The sequence below is a fragment of the Ranitomeya variabilis genome, chromosome 3 (genome assembly GCF_051348905.1).
Source record: "Ranitomeya variabilis isolate aRanVar5 chromosome 3, aRanVar5.hap1, whole genome shotgun sequence".
NCBI lineage: Eukaryota > Metazoa > Chordata > Amphibia > Anura > Dendrobatidae > Ranitomeya > Ranitomeya variabilis.
Genome location: NC_135234.1, coordinates 185112553 through 185132435, shown reverse-complemented (window position 1 = coordinate 185132435; position 19883 = coordinate 185112553). Strand labels below are relative to the sequence as shown.

At 49.0% G+C, this 19883-nt stretch overlaps 1 protein-coding gene across 1 annotated transcript in view; it reads right to left on the bottom strand.

The window, feature by feature from the left end:
• Window positions 1–6794: 6794 nt before the first annotated feature.
• Window positions 6795–19883, bottom strand: part of LOC143817642 (uncharacterized) — a 28781-nt gene continuing 15692 nt past the window's right edge. Inside the window, exon 4 of the mRNA XM_077299135.1 lies at window positions 6795–6976. Coding sequence (XP_077155250.1) covers window positions 6795–6976 — 182 coding nt within the window. The remainder of the gene's footprint in view (window positions 6977–19883) is intronic.

Here is a 19883-nt window from a genome sequence, read left to right as displayed (position 1 = left end):
CATCCTGTAGTCCGTTTCAAAAATAAAAGCCCAGCAGGTTTTTTTAAATTTACTCTGGACAAATAGCTTATTTAAGAACCTATACTCACTTTTATTCCGCATGGCAATCACAGCTATGCCTGTGACTGCAATGCACTCCCATGGCCTCAATAAGTCTCTGTGCACATCTTGGGTGTTACACACAGTGACTCTTATATGTGACACCAGTGACTGCCTCACATGCCCCCTCCCTCTGTTCAAACCTGTGGGGTTGAACACTTGTCACCCCACATGGGCGTGTGACAGGGCACCCGCATGACCCTATGACATCCCCACCCGACACTGTACTGAGAAAGCAAAGTAGGGACCAGAACCATCGGCTGGTGCAAGCATCCCTCCCCTTTGTGGTTCTCCTCCATACTTTGATACGGGACCACCCACCTCCCCATTCTCCATTGCAGAAGACACAGCCACTTTCCTGACTAATAGTAGATTTGGGCCAGCTTTGGGTGGTCTCAACCTTGTTTATTTGGGGTTCACTTACCCCGCAGATCATTCTGTGACCTTCAGGCACTTGGTACTATTTCTTCTGTACCCCTACCCATGCCTCGGTGACTACGTCATGCTGGAACACCGAGGTCTGCTGGCAACTCTGGGCATTCATACGTACCACGTTGCACCCCAATCTGAGCCACCCGACGCTGCTGTGTAGCAAGAGCTTTATCTATTTTATCCCGACCCCTAGCCACATCCTTGGTCGGTGCCAGAGAGTTCCCCGTGCATACGTCTCTAGTCTCCTACATGACCATATACTCCCGGTTCCTCCAGCCTTCCTTTTTATTAGTACGTTGCTGCGTAGGTCCCTCGAACTGGAATGTCCTGAACTTACCGAGGGACATTTCCAACTCGTAGTGGGGTCTCCTCAACTTCTCCTGCCAATACCTCTAGGGGAAGCCTATCGGGGTTACATTTTGTTAATAGATTGGTGACCCCTATGGCAGGTATCCCTGATTCGGGATCTTCGGCTTCTGCACCCGAAATATCATTTACCTTGGGAGGGTTAAACATGGTCTCACACAGGGACCAAAAAAGGGGCAAGTCTCTTCCCAACACAGTCCCATTTGGAAGAGACTTTACCACTCCCATCACATATTTAATGTCCCCATATGGTGTGGAAAAATTAACCTCTGCGGTCGGTTACTTCCGAATTTCCCCATGGATGCCCATCACCTCCACTTCCTATCCTTTTGTGTTGTTCCTGGCAACAGGGGCCCATGGACTAAAGTCACTATGCTCCCTGAGTCCAGGAGACCCTTTGTTTGGTACTCATTCACGAGTAGCTGGCACAGCCGCGGTTCGCTGCTGGCAGTGCCTGTGGAGCGCCCCCAGACGCAGGGCCGCAGGGTACTCGGTACCGGGCCTCTCTGTCTCGGTTCTGGGGTTGTCACGTTGGCTGGACCCGGTCCGTGACCCTGCTAACGGGCATCCAATGAAAAATGGGATGATGGTGCGTGGTGCAGGTCTCGATGAATAACGAGGACACAGAGTTGCAGTCTCTTTACCTCTTTACTGAAGGCTTCAGGATCTTCATTCCAGAGTACTGCTAACAGGGCTGGCTGAGACTGGCCGGTCCGAAGGCACATCCAGAGTTCCCTTTGCAGGTGGAAATCATTGCCTACCTTCTAGCGCCTGTGTGTTGTAGTACCTCCCTGCTGAGCACCACGGGATAGTCCTCACAACTGTTGTGTCTGTTTCTGATGTTCTTTCTCACAACTCGTATCTGTTCTGATGTTCTTCTCCATCCCCCAGATGATATGGATAGGACGCACCCGTATGACGGGTAGGCCTGGAGTTCTTCCGGGACCCTAGCGTTGCCCCTCTCCCACAATTGCCCCCTATGTCTTCTTAGGTGATTTAGGTGAGACAGCCAACCTAAAATTAACTGTGCTGACGCTGTTTAAAGTATTGCTTGGAGCCTAATACTTCCTCGGCGTTCCGGCCACCGGCTACGCGCCTCAGTAGGATGTTGCCTCGATCTTATGGCACGACTCCTACTGGCTTTATCTCCTTTTTGCTGCGATCTTGTTTCTCACTTCTCCACAGTAAACCTCACTTCTTTTCCTTTCTTAGGATGCCACCGCATTCGAGTGCAGGCGCGGCTCCGTAACGTTCTGTTCTGTTTGCTAGGCCACTGTCAGGATCCCACCCCTGACAGAGACCCCCCTGAATCTTCCCCCCCGCAACACCCTCTGCCACAGGATGTTGCCTGGTTCCAACCCAGTCAGCTTCTGACTAACTTCCTATCCAGCCCCCAGTTTTACCAGATTGTGAGGAGTGGCCTAATACATGGAACCCTTTGCTCCCCCTGGTGGCCAGAATGTGAAGTGTAAAGTGTGACTGTGATACCTGGTCAGGTGAACTCCTTAAGTGCCATCAGACGTACCATCACTCCCCTTAGCGGCGGAGCGTCAGTACTGCAACGACCAGGACTCTGGGGCGCTGCACCCCCCCCCCCCGGTTAAGTCCAGTACTCCCGGACTGGGAAGAAAACAACAATACATGTCAGCAAAAGACATACAAATTTTGAAATGCAATGAACAAACAATAATAACAGTGCTTCCCTTTATGGGAGGTGAGGACTCTTGAACGTTACAAACAAAACATGGTTAAATATTTTAAATAACATACTATAAATAACTTCTATTACCCAGCCGGGTATTCTACTAAGTGCAAATTCTGAACAATAATTTAACTTTTCCTTTAAGGGCGTATAGGCTGAACCCACTAAAGGTTTACTTTAAAACTATAAAATATAAATTAACTTTTTCTTTATTTTTCTCTTCTAAGTGCAACATTTTCTTTTTACTCTCTGATTTTTCATATGCAGGACCGCCTGTCTATCTGGCCAGGCCTACTGCCTCTTTTCTTAGTACAGGATCACTGAGCCATCTCTCTATGGCTCTCAGGAGGGCTCACTATCTAACCCCTATGGGTTTACTTTCCTGTCCTCATTCTCTAGTAACATTATTAAACATTCTCTATAACTATCTAGCTAACTACATATTACTCCTATGTAAAACATTATTACCATCTACTTTCTTTAAGGCAACATTATACTTTAAGTGCAACTGGTGAACGTTCCCTTTAAGAGGGAACTAAGTCTCTTTGAGGTAATGCAGACTCTGTCTAGCTGCAAGTCCAGTTAAGGCAAGAGCTTCCATGCTGTACTCAGGAATAGTCTCTTCACAAAGCTCTCCTTCTTGTAAAACCAGTAAGGGGCACCTTTAAGAAGGTGCGAACTATTTACAATACAGTTTGTGAACCATTCACCGTCCATGATTCGGCAGTCTTTATAACATTGTGGAACAAAAGCAAAAATGAAGACAAAAGCAAAAATAAAAAGCAATAGGGATCCTGGGTAAACGAAGGGATCCCTTTAAGAATAACCCAGGTCGGGTATTAGCAGCAAAAAGCAGGAAAACTAACAGTTAACTATTTACATACTCGTGGTTCCAAGGTTTATCTTTACAGGAGGTTACACTGCATCAGCTGGTGACGGACACTCTCCGGCCGGTAAGGCTGCGGTCCTCTGTCTTCAGCAGATGCAGGATCGGTGTCATTGGTTGGTCTCCCAGGCGCAGTCAGATCACCCGGTGTCTGGATTCGAATGTCAGCTGTGGTTGCAAGTTCAGTAGCGGCGATAATACACACCGTGGTGACAGTAGTGGCGTTGGTCAAATCTGGGTTAGTCGTAGTCGGGACAACAGGTGGCGCTACTGCCGGCTCGCATCGTTGGACATCTCGAGCGCACCACCCCTGCGCACTCCGGTGGCGAGTGTAGGTCACCTGGTCCCCTTTACATGGTAGCTGATTGTCACATCTATTGCGGAACGGGGTTTTCACATTGTAGCTGGTAAAGAAGATTTCAGTCGGCAGTCCCGGTTCTTGTATAGAGCCCCAACTCCACTTCGGGTGAAAGGCTAGTACAGTCCCCTGCCTTACCGAGTTCCTCCTGTTGTGTTCAGTCTTTGGTTTCTGTACTTTTGGTGGGTCATTTGGTTCTGTCTCCTTTTGGTTTTTCCATTGTAGAATTAAGCATTGCTTATACTGTTCCCAGGTGAGCGCAGCAATGCTGAGGCCCTCCTGCCTGGCCCCATCCGGCCCAATCCGTGGGGTGTCCCACTGGAAGATCACCCCCTCTGTGCTCACATCTAGCGGTTTCTCCATCGTTGTTGGTAACGGAGGCACCAGCTTTTCCATGGTACCTGGGGTTAGCACTACCAGCTCAGCTGTGAAAACTCGGTTATTGTCGGGCTGGGGAGCGGTCACGGGAGCAGGATCGGTCGGAGGAGCAGGATCGGTCGGGGGAGCAGGGACGCTTTCCATACCTGCGTCGGATGTGGTTCCACCGATGTCGATCTGTTCCGTTGCCAGGGACACTGGAATCGGCTGCAGCCCGGACTGCGGTTCTTCCAATGCGACCCTCTCGCCCGGCTCCGACTTCTGTGGCTTCACAGCGGCTGGCTCCGCGTTCGGGATAGGCTGGCTCAGCTCCGCCACCTGTAGCTCCGAGAAGTCTGGATCCTCCAGCAGCGGTGGGTTCGGATCCATCTCCGGTGGGCGAAGACAGGCCGGGATTACTTCGCCGTCGCTCTGGGACTCGCTGGTCGCCATCCCTGCTCCGGGATCTTCGGTGGCACATGCACGTTGCCCCTCCATTTTCTGAGGGCGTAGCTTCTTCTCCCTCTCATTCCCACTGTTGCAAATCAGGGGGCGGTTATCCTCTGCTTCTGGGCAAGTCGTCATCTCGCAACAGTAGTCGGAGGGGGCGGTCGCCACTTTTGGCGCCATTTTGATAGTCTCCTCCCATGGCACGCCCTTCTTCTTCCTCTGCGCTCCCTGTCATGCTGCAATGGCGGCGGTTTTGGCAGAAACTTTTGGCGGCAAGTGGCAATTCACAGTCTTTGCAATAAATCACAGTTCAAGCACAATTCAGTCACAGTTCCAAGGCACACATGACCTGATTCTTCAGGCTTAAGTAGATCCTGTTCGTGACGCCAAGTTGGAGCGCCCCCAGACACAGGGCCGCGGGGTACTCGGTACTGGGCCTCTCTGTCTCGGTTCTGGGGTTGTCACGGTGGCTGGACCCAGTCCGTGACCCTGCTAAGGGGCGTCCAATGAAAAATGGGATGATGGTGCGTGGTGCAGGTCTCGATGAATAACGAGGACACAGAGTTGCAGTCTCTTTACCTCTTTACTGAAGGATTCAGGATCCTCAATCCAGAGTACTGCTAACAGGGCTGGCTGAGACCGGCCGGTCCGAAGGCACATCCAGAGTTCCCTCTGCAGGTGGAAATCAGTGCCTACCTTCTAGCGCCTGTGTGTTGTAGTACCTCCCTGCTGAGCACCACGGGATAGTCCTCACAACTGTTGTGTCTTTTTCTGATGTTCTTTCTCACAACTCGTATCTGTTCTGATGTTCTTCTCCGTCCCCCAGATGATATGGATAGGACGCACCCGTATGACGGGTAGGCCTGGAGTTCTTCCGGGACCCTAGCGTTGCCCCTCTCCCACAATTGCCCCCTATGTCTTCTTAGGTGATTTAGGTGAGACAGCCAACCTAAAATTAACTGTGCTGACGCTGTTTAAAGTATTGCTTGGAGCCTAATACTTCCTCGGCGTTCCGGCCACCGGCTACGCGCCTCAGTAGGATGTTGCCTCGATCTTACGGCACGACTCCTACTGGCTTTATCTCCTTTTTGCTGCGATCTCGTTTCTCACTTCTCCACAATTAACCTCGCTTCTTTTCCTTTCTTAGGATGCCACCGCATTCGAGTGCAGGCGCGGCTCCGTAACATTCTGTTCGCTAGGCCACTGTCAGGATCCCACCCCTGACAGAGACCCCCCTGAATCTTCCCCCCCGCAACACCCTCTGCCACAGGATGTTGCCTGGTTCCAACCCAGTCAACTTCTGACTAACTTCCTATCCAGCCCCCAGTTTTACCAGATTGTGAGGAGTGGCCTAATACATAGAACCCTTTGCTCCCCCTGGTGGCCAGAATGTGAAGTGTAAAGTGTGACTGTGATACCTGGTCAGGTGAACTCCTTAAGTGCCATCAGACGTACCATCACTCCCCTTAGTGGCGGAGCATCAGTACTGCAATGACCAGGACTCTGGGGCGCTGCACCTGTAGTGGCAGTACAAACTGGCTGGGCATGCATAGATACATGGTGAGTATACTAGCAATCCATAGGTTCAGCTCTCAGGGGGCAGTTGGCAGCCACATGTTCAGACACTCAACATTTAACTGCTGCAGCACGACTGTACCTTGGAGCCTCTTTAAGGGAAATGGGAGTTTTGTCACCCTCACTTCATGTTACCTCCTGATCAGGGGCTCGGTCCTGGTTAGCACCAACAGTGGTTTGTGGACTTTTCCCATGCTCCTGTACAAAGTCCTGAGGGGCTGTATAGCGCTCAATGCAACTTTTCAGCTGGTCCAGAGTGCCCAGATCCCCTTGCCCCACCCAACGCTGCATAGCAGCTGGCAGAGCCCTCACCAGCCGGTCAACCACCACCCTCTCTACAAAATTGGGACAGGGTCAAAGTCTCAGGCTGGAGCCATTCCTCAACCACCTGCAATAAGTCATACACCTGAAACCTCGCTGGACAAGTCTCTGCAAATGACCACTGGAACACCCTCTGATTGCCCCTTACCTTACAAGGTATCTTCTTGGCACTGCTGATCGCCCCTTACCTTAGGAGTCTCTTCTTTACACCACTGATGCTCCTGCTGCTGCAACTGCAGTGCTTCTTGCTACTGCTGCTGGAACTGCTGCACCTCTTGCTGCTGCTGAACTAGTAGCTCCTGCTGCTGCTGGATCTGCAGTGCCTCTTGCTGCTGCTGGCCCAGTAGCTCCAGCTGCTGATGAATGAGGACCACATGTTTCAAAAGCTCCTCCATTTTTCCAACCGGCTTGCTCACCGACATGCAGCACACTTTGGGGTACGACTCAGTTCACACTTCCGCATTCTCTAACCATATGTAATGCAGTGGTATCCGCACTGTGCAGTGATGAGGCAGTGACCCAGAAAAGTTCAAAGCAAAACGTGTTTTAATGTCCAACTCACAAAAGTACACAGCACACGATATCCTCCGGATTGCATCCAGGAAACATATCCTTCAGATTGAAGCCAATAAAAATGCCAGTCTACCTCCGAGACCGGTTGTCTTGGGCGACTGCACCGCCATGTATGCTGTGGGTGGCAGACCTTTCGGCTCCCTTTGTTGTTTGGATCCACTTGCCTGTGTTTTGTCACACAGGTGGAGCTCTGCAGAGCCTTCTGCTCTGCAATCTTGTAAACACCAAACTGATACTGACACTGGCCCTGACACACCCAAACCCTTTACTGCAGGGTTTTTAACTGGAATCTGTGGCCGTAAGCCACATGGAAAAATCTGGGCTGGGGAGGAAACGGACTGCTCTGCTACCATCCTGTAGCCTGTTTAAAAAATAAAAGCCAAGAAGGTTTTCTTAAATCTTCTTTTGTTTATCCAAGACCTATACTCACTTTTATTCTGCATTGCAATCACAGCTATGCCTGTGACTGCAATGCACTCCCATGGCCTCAATATGCCTCCGTGCGCATCCTGGGGGAACACACAGCGGACCCTTACATGTTACACCTGTCACTGCCTCACACCAGGTACCATATATTTTTTTCTCAGGTGAGCAGACTACACCAACCATCATTCACATGTTGCAAGGCTGTTTAGATTGTTCCCATTGTAGACAAACTCATTAAACAACGTTTGTCATGGACATTTTTACTACCTTTAGCAATACAGGCTATACAGCCCCATAACCAGTGATCCCCTGTTCATTTTAATGCCACTCTATTATATTGTAGCTAGTATAAATCCCATGCATAAATCAGCCTTGGGCACCTCTAATAGACAGACATGACCCATTTGCACAGTTTTACTTTCTTTTTTCTTATTTTCTAGTGGAAAATAACTAATGAATACCAGGAACAACAAGAAAAAGCTGCTGTTCTCGGCATCACAATAAGGCCCATGTTAAAATTAAATTGCTTCAAAACAATACATGAAACTGCAAGGTCAGAGAATTTCCAAACTTCCATTGAACCAATCTTATCTGATAGCCCTATCTGGGAAATAAAGGCATGTCTCTAGACTGATGTTAAATGTGTTCATAAACTCAATCAAAGTAATTCAGTTCTGTAAACACTGAAGCCGAGAAATTAATGTTTAAGAAGACTTTATATAATATGATAATAATTAATATAATGATGTCCCATGAGAACAGGATTATCTTTTTCCTATCTAAAGGGCATTTCCATTTCATAGAATGTATTTAATATAGCTCTTGATTCTAGATAATGCATTTTTATATTTACTTTTTTTATATTGTTTGACATATATCCCTGCTGTTTCATTCCATTTCCCATATATTTTTTTAATCTTCTAATGTGTTTTGATTCTGCAGTGTTGCCTTTGCTTTTTGAGTCACAAGAGAACTTAGAGAATAGGATTCTTCGATGAATAGGATGACTCCTGTTCAGCCAATGGTAGTATTATAGGAACCCTAGGTCCTATGCATTATGTGACAGAATGTCCTATTCTGTTGTCAAGTCTCCCATGTCCAGGACTGTAGCCATTGCTGGATGTTGAACAATTGACACTGTTCTCTATGAGGCACAGAGCCCTGCTCTGCTCTTAAGTACTGTATAGGACTCTTGAGACAGTTTGCTATGAAACGAAGAATGCTTCTCTATGCCCTGTCCATGCATATTCAACAATGTTGACCACTGTACAGGAAGCTGAAGACACTAAAACAAATTGAGGTTCTCAGCCTAATAGTGTACTATGTCAAGGGTCACTATAATGCTGATCTCCATGTACTAGACAGAGAAACCTTGAAAAAAATAACTGTCTCATATTGCACAGTGCCAAAGAGCCCAGAGTGCAGACTGTGGATAGGATTTCATAAGGATTGATACAGCGTTGTCTTCTGACAAAGTTCACATCAGACAGTAAAAGCTGAACAATTCCTTGTCAGACCACTTAGTATTGTCTATATCAAAAATTTCTAGAAAATATTTTTTTTCTAATGTAGCCTGTATAGAAAATGATATAGCAGAAAATTGAGTCTAAACGCATTCAACCTCTCTGAATTCACTACTTTTGATAGCAGCCGAAAGCGTCTAGTTGGCGTGTGACCACAAGCATGTAAATCTCATATATGCGGTCAGAGTGCCTTGAGGCTTGCACTGGAAATATTGTGACAACGAGGACACAGCAGGCATAGTACAGGATTTTGTCTCAAGCATAGATAGGGATTGTTGCACTTTATATAATGAATTACCTACTTGTGGAAAATTGTAAAATGCTTAAAGGGATTTTAAGCATTTTACAATTTTCTACAAGTAGATAATTTTTTACATAAACTTCAACTGTGTTAAAGTAGAAAATATGCGACACACATCGGATCATTATTGTTTTAAATAATTAGATTTTATTTTTTCTATAGAACTACTTTCTGACTGATGCACTTAAAATCAATTGTATTCTTTAGATTCTATTTTAAGTATCTGATTTAATGACCTTGAGAACTTTAGCACAAAAAATCTCTCTCAGTGTACTGTAAGAAGCCTTCTTTCAAACTATTGGGATAGTTTATTTCAGTCACTAGATGTTAATTTTCAAGGGTGGCCAGTTTGATCTGCAGCTTCCAAAAAAATAAAGAAATCTAGATGGAACTTGATATGATCTCTCCAGCTCTCTATTGCATCTAATGCTAACAAATTTGGCAGAGAAGAAAAAGAGATTGATTTGTTTTCAGTTGGCTACTTGGGTTTGCTTAACATACAAAACTCATTTTCTTTCTGCTTGCAATATTGATCAGTAAAGAATGTGATAAGATTACAATAATCTTTACCTTGAAAGAGCCGCCCTGCAATCAAAATAAAGAGAAAATAAATTGTTCTTTTAAATTATACTTTTTGGGCATATTGTAAAAGCATAGCACAGGCATTGAGGAATTGAGGTAGCTATATATAATGCAACTACAGTACATTTAAAAAAAAAAGAGTTATGTTAAAGCTGGTTTCCAGCTTGGATTTTATGCAGTATTTACTACTTTTTCAGCCAAATCCTCAAAAATGAGTATTAGAAGTAAATAAATATTAAAACTTCTCTCTTTGTAATCGATTACTGCACTTCGCTCACAAAGTGCCCCAAATCTGTTTGTGTGAATTTACCCTGAGGATTTTTTCAAGGTTCTTTTTACATTTTTCAAAAAGTAAAAATTGAAAAAAAAAATCATAAGGCTAAGTGCACACGTCGCAGAATTGCCGCGGAAATTTCCGCGGCAATTCTTCAACTCCTGCCGTGGGTATATCGCATGCGGAATTGGCATGCATATTCCTGCTGAACACTAGCATTTTGCAAGCATAATTAGCTTGCAGAATGCTAGTGTTTTCCAGGTGATCTGTAGCATCGCTTGGAAAACTGATTGACAGGTTGTTCACACTTGTCAAACATAGTGTTTGACAAGTGTGACCAACATTTTACTATTGATGCAGCCTATGCAGCATCAATAGTAAAAAGATATAATGTTAAAAATAATTAAAAAAATGTAAAAAAATGGTTATACTCACCTTCTGATGGCCCCTGATCTCCTCAGCGGTGCACGCGGCGGCTTCCGTTCCTATAGATGCTTTGTGTGCAGGACCTGCGATGACGTCACAGTCACGTGACTGCGATGTCATCGCAGGTCCATCACACAAAGCATCCATGGGAATGGAAGTGGCTGTGTGCACCGCTGAGAGGCGGGAAGACTCCGGGGGCCATCAGAAGGTGAGTATATCACTATTTTTTATTTGAATTCTTTGTTTTACCAATTATATGGTGCCCAGTCCGTGGAGGAAAGTCTCCTCTCCTCCACCCTGGGTACCAACCGCACATGATCTGCTTACTTCCCGCATAGTGGGCATAGCCCCATGCGGGAAGTAAGCGGATCAATGCATTCCTAGGTGTGCGGAATCCCCGCGATTCCACAAATTAATGAACATGCTGCGTTTTTTTCTGGAATGCATTTCCGCTCAGGAAAACAGCGCAGCATGTGCACAAAAAATGCGGATTGCATTCTATTAAATAGGATGCTTAATGTGAGCATTTGTTTCGCGGTTTTATAGCATTTTTATAGCGAAAACCGTGAAAAACCCGCGAAAAAAAGCGACGTGTGCACACAGCCTTAAAAGTAATGATGATTTTCATGCTTTTTTAACATACATTTTTAATATGCAGCTGTTTATGAAAAAAAGAAGGAAAGGATATAATTAGAAAAAAAAAGAAAAAGCAGAACCAAAAAAACAAACTGCGTTGCTCTTAGTGTGCTTTATATTTTCCCTTTGATTGTTCTGGCAAAAAAATTATTTGACAAAAAAGTTATATTATTTAAATATACCAGAATTCATTTGAGTAAACATTTTGTAATTGGAATTCTAGTATATTTGTAAAAAGAGAATTATGCACCAGTTGCTGAAAAAAAGCAATGTTCACTGGTTCACACCTCAGTATGCCTCCTTAGGATCTCTGTAGGGTGGTAAATTCACATAGAAAACATCAAGGTAAATCATAAGAAATTGAAAGAATTAGCGCACTCACCCAGATCCTTCTCGTTGTGCAATTTTATTGCATGATAAAACGTGACATCAAACCATATTAAAGTGAGGAGTGCAGGTAGCAGCGGAGCTATGCAGATGAGAGAACCTGACGGACTATGGCCGTTTCATGCTTGCTTAGCGCTTCTTATGTGTCCAATATATAAATATATTTTTCTTCTAGCCATTCTTATGAAAATTAATTACTTTTTTTATTATATGAAGCTGTCACAGCAATTAGTAGGTTTTAAAGGAACTAATTAAATAAAACCATGATATCATATCCATAATATTTGTCTGCTAAAAAATAAGAAATATCCAGCCAGGAGTTTTAATAGTGGTCAAAAAGAAGTTTATAAATCCAAGATAAAAGAGTACTTTAAGTGAAAATATGTTCTTTTAAAAATATGTCATTAATAACAAACTGACTCAGAGAGTGATGGAGGAAACACGTTTGAAACGCACTTGAGAGTGTGGGCCAGCAAGAGCTCAGAATCATTAACCTGGCCCAATATTGATACTTAATCATGTTTCATGTTTATCTTGTATTTGTCTAGTTCCTTCTTGGAAGGATGAAGTTCTCCATATACATATGGGGGTGACTTTCATGTTAGGGCATTATATTTAAATTTAATCTATATGGGAATGATTTTGATGGTATGGTATTATCCTGTTATTTCTATTTTCACAACATATCATTTTGTTAGGCAGGACATTTATATATCCAAGCATGTTTACCACAGTGGCCTATTCCTTATTGGAAGGAGTTGGTTCTAATTTATAAGAACTGCATTACATAGTGCTACTGTCCTATTTACATAGTAACATAGTAACATAGTTATTAAGGTTGAAGGAAGACTTTAAGTCCATCTAGTTCAACCCATAGCCTAACCTAGCATGCTCTAACATGTTGATCCAGAGGAAGGCAAAAAAAAAACCATGTGGCAAAGAGCAAGCTCCACATTGGGGAAAAAAAATCCTTCCCCAAATTTGAAGGAAAAGGTTCTATTATTCACTTATTAGTATCACACTAACCACTGCTGCATATTTAGCCTTATTCCTTATTCGAAGGATTTTCTTCGAGCATACAGTTACTTTGCACTGCACTAATCATTTTTGTGTACTACATTTTTATTTGTTACTAGATGGCAGCCCGATTCTAAAGAATCGGGAGTCTAGAATCCATATATACTTTATTTATTCAAATGTAAGAATAATACAATTAATAAATAATAGTAAGAAAGAACAAAAAATGGCTGCACTCACCAGCTCTTGACAATTCTTGACAGTACGGCACATTTCTGATTGGTCGCTCGCGGCAGGCGGCAACCAATCAGAAAAGTGCCGCGCACCACGAAGGCATATATCTTTGTCCACCCTGAGCGGGTGTAGGACGCTGGTGACGTCACTTATCTCCGGACATTATCTCCGGACAAAGCCACGGAAGTTGGCACAAATTGCCGGAAGTAGTATTCTAGGCAATTATATATTAGATTTTAATGTTATCAGTGTTTACCTTTGAACGTTTATATTGTATTGTCCTGTCACCAGCCATGTGTACGATTATCGGCCGAAAGCCTCTCTGGAACCAATAATCACCCCATGTAAAGGTATCTTTATAAGTTAAAGATTCAGAATACTATGACTTTTATCATATCCTGAACAGTCAAGTTTTTTATGAACCGTTAAGGTTTTCTGGTTGAAGTAAAAAAAACTCTGAGTGTTTACAGTTTGAAACCATAAAATGTTGAAAAATTATGTCATTCTTGAGTATATCACTCAATGGTGCTCATAAACGTGTCAAATTTGATCTATAATATACTTTAATATACGTTACTTTAATCTTTAATATACTTAAGAACAGGGCCCCAGACATCACACAGGGGGTCTGAAACACCGCACAGTGGTCCAAAATATCGCTGTGCTCTGCCTGGGGCCCCATATGCTGCCTGGGGCCCCTGTGCTCTGCCTGGGGCCCCATATGCTGCCTGGGGCCCCTGTGCTCTGCCTGGGGCCCCATGTCCTGCCTGGGGCCCCTGTGCTCTGCCTGGGGCCACCGTGCTCTGCCTGGGGCCCCATATGCTGCCTGGGGCCCCTGTGCTCTGCCTGGGGCCCCATATGCTGCCTGGGGCACCTGTGCTCTGCCTGGGGCCCCATAGGCTGCCTGGGGCCCCTGTGCTCTACCTGGGACCACTGTGCTCTGCCTGGGGCCCCATATGCTGCCTGGGGCCCCTGTGCTCTGCCTGGGGCCCCTGTGCTCTGCCTGGGGCCCCATGTTCTGCCTGGGGCTACTGTGCTCTGCCTGGGGCCCCATAGGCTGCCTGGGGCCCCTGTGCTCTGCCTGGGACCACTGTGCTCTGCCTGGGGCCCCATATGCTGCCTGGGGCCCCTGTGCTCTGCCTGGGGCCACTGTGCTCTGCCTGGGGCCCCATATGCTGCCTGGGGCCCCTGTGCTCTGCCTGGGGCCCCATATGCTGCCTGGAGCCCCTGTGCTCTGCCTGGGGCCACTGTGCTCTGCCTGGGGCCCCGTATGCTGCCTGGGGCCCCTGTGCTCTGCCTGGGGCCCCTGTGCTCTGCCTGGGGCCACTGTGCTCTGCCTGGGGCCCCATAGGCTGCCTGGGGCCCCTGTGCTCTGCCTGGGACCACTGTGCTCTGCCTGGGGCCCCATATGCTGCCTGGGGCCCCTGTGCTCTGCCTGGGTGTAGGACACTGGTGACGTCACTTATCTCCGGACATTAGCTCCGGACATTAGCTCCGGACATTATCTCCGGACATTAGCTCCGGACAAAGCCACGGAAGTTGGCACAAATTGCAGGAAGTAGTATTCTAGGCAATTATATATTAGATGGGCATTTCCTGAAGGAAATACATGGTGCTTGAACAGCGCTACCAGCTTTACAGCAGCACTTTTCACACACGGGACTGGGGGGCGTGCTTACTTTTGCACCCGGGGCCGGGGGCGTGCTTAATTTTGCACCCGGGGGCGTGCTTACTTTTGCACCCGGGAGCGCGCTTACTTTTGCACCCGGAGGCGCCCTTACTTTTGCACCCGGGGGCGCACTTACTTTTGCACCCGGGGGCGCACTTACTTTTGCACCCGGGGGCGCACTTACTTTTGCACCCGGGGGCACACTTACTTTTGCACCCGGGGGCGCACTTACTTTTGCACCCGGGGGCGCACTTACTTTTGCACCCGGGGGCGCACTTACTTTTGGGGCCGCACTTACTTTTGGTGGGCGGGGCTCCTCGGACTCCGATTTGGTTGGTGGGGCCCCTCGTCCTCCGATTTGGTGAGTGGGGACCCTCGGCCTCCGATTTGGTGGGTGGGGACCGGCCTCCGAATTGGTGGGCGGGGACCCTCAGCCTCCGATTTGGTGGGCGGGGACCCTCGACCTCCGATTTGGTGGGCGGGGACCCTCGGCCTCCGCTTTGGTGGGCGGAGCCCCTCGGCCTCCGATTTGGTGGGTGGGGTCCCTCTGCCTCCGATTTGGTGGGCGGGGACCCTCGGCCTCTGCTTTGGTTGGCGGGGCCCCACGGCCTCCGATTTGGTGGGTGGGGTCCCTCTGCCTCCGCTTTGGTGGGCGGGGCCGCTCGGCCTTCGATTTGGTGGGCGGGGCTCCTCGGCCTCCGATTTGGTTGGTGGGGCCCCTCGGCCTCCGATTTGGTGGGCGGGGCCCCTTATCCTCCGATTTGGTGGGCGGGGCCCCTCGGCCTCCGATTTGGTGGGCGGGGACCCTCGGCCTCCGATTTGGTTGGTGGGGCCCCTCGGCCTCCGATTTGGTGGGCGGGGCCCCTTATCCTCCGATTTGGTGGGCGGGGACCCTCGGCCTCCGATTTGGTGGGCGGGGCCCCTTGGCCTCCGATTTGGTGGGCGGGGACCCTCGGCCTCCGATTTGGTGGGTGGGGACCCTCGGCCTCCGATTTGGTGGGCGGGTCCTCTCGGCCTCCGATGTGGTGGGCGGGGCCCCTCGGCCTCCGCTTTGGTGGGCGGGGCCGGGCCCCTCGGCCTCCGATTTGGTGGGCGGGGACCCTCGGCCTCCGATTTGGTGGGTAGGGACCCTCGGCCTCCGCTTTGGTGGGCGGGGCCCCTCGGCCTTCGATTTGGTGAGCGGGGCCCCTCGGCCTCCGATTTGGTTGGTGTGGACCCTCAGCCTCCGATTTGGTGGGCGGGGACCCTCGGCCTCCGATTTGGTGGGAGGGGACCCTCGGCCTCCGATTTGGTGGGCGGGGACCCTCGGCCTCCGATTTGGTGGGCGGGGCCCATCGGCCACAGATGTGGTGGGCGGGGCCCCTCGGCCTCCGATTTGGTGGGCGGGGCCCCCCGGCCTCCGATTTGGTGGGCGAGGCCCCTCGGCCTCCAATTTCGTGGGCGGGGACCCTCGGCCTCCGATTTGGTGGGCGGGGACCCTCGGCCTCCGATTTGGTAGGCGGGGACCCTCGGCCTCCGATTTGGTGGGCGGGGACCCTCGGCCTCCGATTTGGTGGGCGGGGACCCTCGGCCTCCGATTTGGTGGGCGGGGCCCCTCGGCTTCCGATGTGGTGGTCGGGGCCCCTCGGCCTCCGCTTTGGTGGGCGGGGCCGGGCCCCTCGGCCTCCGCTTTGGTGGGCGGGGCCGCTCGGCCTTCGATTTGTTGGGCGGGACTCCTCGGCCTCCGATTTGGTTGGCGGGGCCCCTTATCCTCCGATTTGGTGGGCGGGGACTCTCGGCCTCCGATTTGGTGGGCGAGGACCCTCGGCCTCCGATTTGGTGGGCGGGGACCCTCGGCCTCCGATTTGGTGGGCGGGGACCCTCGGCCTCCGATTTGGTGGGCGGGGCCCCTCGGCTTCCGATGTGGTGGTCGGGGCCCCTCGGCCTCCGCTTTGGTGGGCGGGGCCGGGCCCCTCGGCCTCCGCTTTGGTGGGCGGGGCCGCTCGGCCTTCGATTTGTTGGGCGGGACTCCTCGGCCTCCGATTTGGTTGGCGGGGCCCCTTATCCTCCGATTTGGTGGGCGGGGACTCTCGGCCTCCGATTTGGTGGGCGGGGACCCTCGGCCTCCGATTTGGTGGGCGGGGCCCCTCGGCCTCCGATTTGGTGGGCGGGGACCCTCGGCCTCCGATTTGGTGGGCGGGGCCCCTCGGCCTCCGATTTGGTTGGTGGGGCCCCTCGGCTTCCGATTTGGTGGGCGGGGACCCTCGGCCTCCGATTTGTTGGGCGGGGACCCTCGGCCTCCAATTTGGTGGGCGGGGACCCTCGGCCTCCAATTTGGTGGGCGAGGACCCTCGGCCTCCGATTTGGTGGGCGGGGACCCTCGGCCTCCGATTTGGTGGGCGGGGATCCTCGGCCTCCGATTTGGTGGGCGGGGACCCTCGGCCTCCGATTTGGTGGGCGGGGACCCTCGGCCTCCGATTTGGTGGGCGGGGCCCCTCGGCCTCCGATGTGGTGGGCGGGGCCCCTCGGCCTCCGCTTTGGTGGGCGGGGCCAGGCCCCTCGGCCTCCGCTTTGGTGGGCGGGGCCGCTCGGCCTTCGATTTGGTGGGCGGGGCTCCTCGGCCTCCGATTTGGTTAGCGAAGACCCTCGGCCTCCGATTTGGTGGGCGGGGACTCTCGGCCTCCGATTTGGTGGGCGGGGACCCTCGGCCTCCGATTTGGTGGGCGGGGACCCTCGGCCTCCGATTTGGTGGGCGGGGACCCTCGGCCTCCGATTTGGTGGGCGGGGACCCTCGGCCTCCGATTTGGTGGGCGGGGACCCTCGGCCTCCTATGTGGTGGTCGGGGCCCCTCGGCCTCCGATGTGGTGGTCGGGGCCCCTCGGCCTCCGCTTTGGTGGGTGGGGCCGGGCCCCTCGGCCTCCGCTTTGGTGGGCGGGGCCGCTCGGCCTTCGATTTGGTGGGCGGGGCTCCTCGGCCGCCGATTTGGTTGGTGGGGCCCCTCGGCCTCCGATTTGGTGTGTGCTCTGCCTTGGGCCACTGTGCTCTGCCTGGGGCCACTGTGCTCTGCCTGGGGCCCCATAGGCTGCCTGGGGCCCCTGTGCTCTGCCTGGGACCACTGTGCTCTGCCTGGGGCCCCATATGCTGCCTGGGGCCCCTGTGCTCTGCCAGGGTGTAGGACACTGGTGACGTCACTTATCTCCGGACATTAGCTCCGGACATTAGCTCCGGACATTAGCTCCGGACATTATCTCCGGACATTAGCTCCGGACAAAGCCACGGAAGTTGGCACAAATTGCAGAAAGTAGTATTCTAGGCAATTATATATTAGATTCCTTATTGGTAGGAATCATTAATCACACATAGCACTCATTTTCTCGTCAAGAACTTGCATTTTTATTCTCTATTGGAATGACAGGGTTTTTAATCTGCTCATTATGCTGACCATATCAGCTTACACTCTACAGAAGAGAAGGACTTACCCAGTGACTTTGCTGATAGGAAACATCTCTGCCGTACAAATTGGTACCAGTTCTTGTGATCAATAAAATGTGTTAACCACAGGGTATTATAGGTAGCAGCATGCAGCAATGCAAACTTAAGTTAGCCCACTCTCTGATGCTTCTGCAAGTTTTGGGGGTTTTTGCAAATTGAATCTTAAAATGTCTGAATTTGCATGAGCCACGAATTTCAGGAAATTTAACTCAGACTTGATTCCCAGAGGAACGATCTGCTAATTTCTAGTCTTGATGCAGTGATCACACACTTGATCCCGATTAATAGCGATAAGCAGCAAGTAAAAAAAAACCAAACACAATAAAATTAACATGTAAATCACTATAAAAACTAGCACATTTCCACATAGATATATACACATATATAAACATACATCTATCAACAAGTACATAAATATGCATTATTAAAATGTTTTCTCTATTAATTTGTTAAGACCCTCAGGGACCAAGCAGCATAATGGGAATATCTCATAAGATTCCCTGTTAATCAATATCTGATGCTGATTAGGATGATTTTACTAGCTGAAGAGTCCAGCATTGCCCGATCATAGTAGCTAACTGTGGTTAGCTATGGCACCTCACTTCTCTCATTTTCCCGTCGCGTCTCTCATTTTCCCCCTCACATCTCTCATATTCTCCCTCACATCTCTCATCTTCCTCCCACTCCTCTCATTTTCCCCTCACACCTCTCATTTTCCCCCTCACACCTCTCATTTTCCTCTTCCTCACATCTCTCATTTTTCCCCTCAGTCCTCTCATCTTCCCACCTAACACCTGTCATTTTGACCTCACACCTGTCATTTTCCAATCACTCCACTATTTTCCCCTCACTCCTCTCATTTTGCACTCACACCTCTCATTTTCCCATCAGTATATAGCTGTATGTCATCTCCCCTGTATATAGTATATACCTGTATGTCATCTCCTGTGTATAGTACATAATTGTATGTCATATCCCCTGTATATAGTATATATCTGTATGTCATCTCCTACTGTATATAGTTTATAGCTTTATGTCAACTCATCCTGTATATAGTATACACCTGTATGTCATCTCCTCCTGTATATAGTATATACCCATATGTCACCTCCCCTGTATATAGTACATATTTGTATGTCATCTCCTCCTGTATATAGTATAAACATGTGTGTCATCTCCTCCTGTATATAGTATATACCTGTACGTCATCTCCTGTATATAGTAAATACCTGTAAGTCATCTCCCCTCTATATAGTATATACCTGTGTGTCATCTCCTCCTGTATATAGCAAATACCTGTGAGTCATCTGCTCCTGTATATAGTATATACCTGTGTGTAATCTCCCCTGTATATAATATGTACCTGTATGTCATCTCCTTCTGTATGTAGTCTATACCTGTATGTCATCTCCTCTGTATATAGTATATACCTGTATGTCATCTCCTGTATATAGTAAATATCGGTATGTCATCTCCCCTTTATATAGTATATACCTGTATGTTATCTCCTCCTGTATTTAGTATAAACCTGTGTGTCATCTCCTCCTGTATATAGCAAATACCTGTATGTCATCTGCTCCTCTACATAGTATATACCTGTGTGTCATCTCCCCTGTATATAATATGTACCAGTATGTCATCTCCTCCCTTATATAATATATACCTATTTGTCATCTCCTGTATATAGTATATACCTGTATGTCATCTCCTCCTGTATAAAGTATATACCTGTGTGTCATCTCCTTTTGTATATAGTATATACCTGTATGTCATCTCCTTCTGTATGTAGTATGTACCTGTATGTCATCTCCTTTTTTA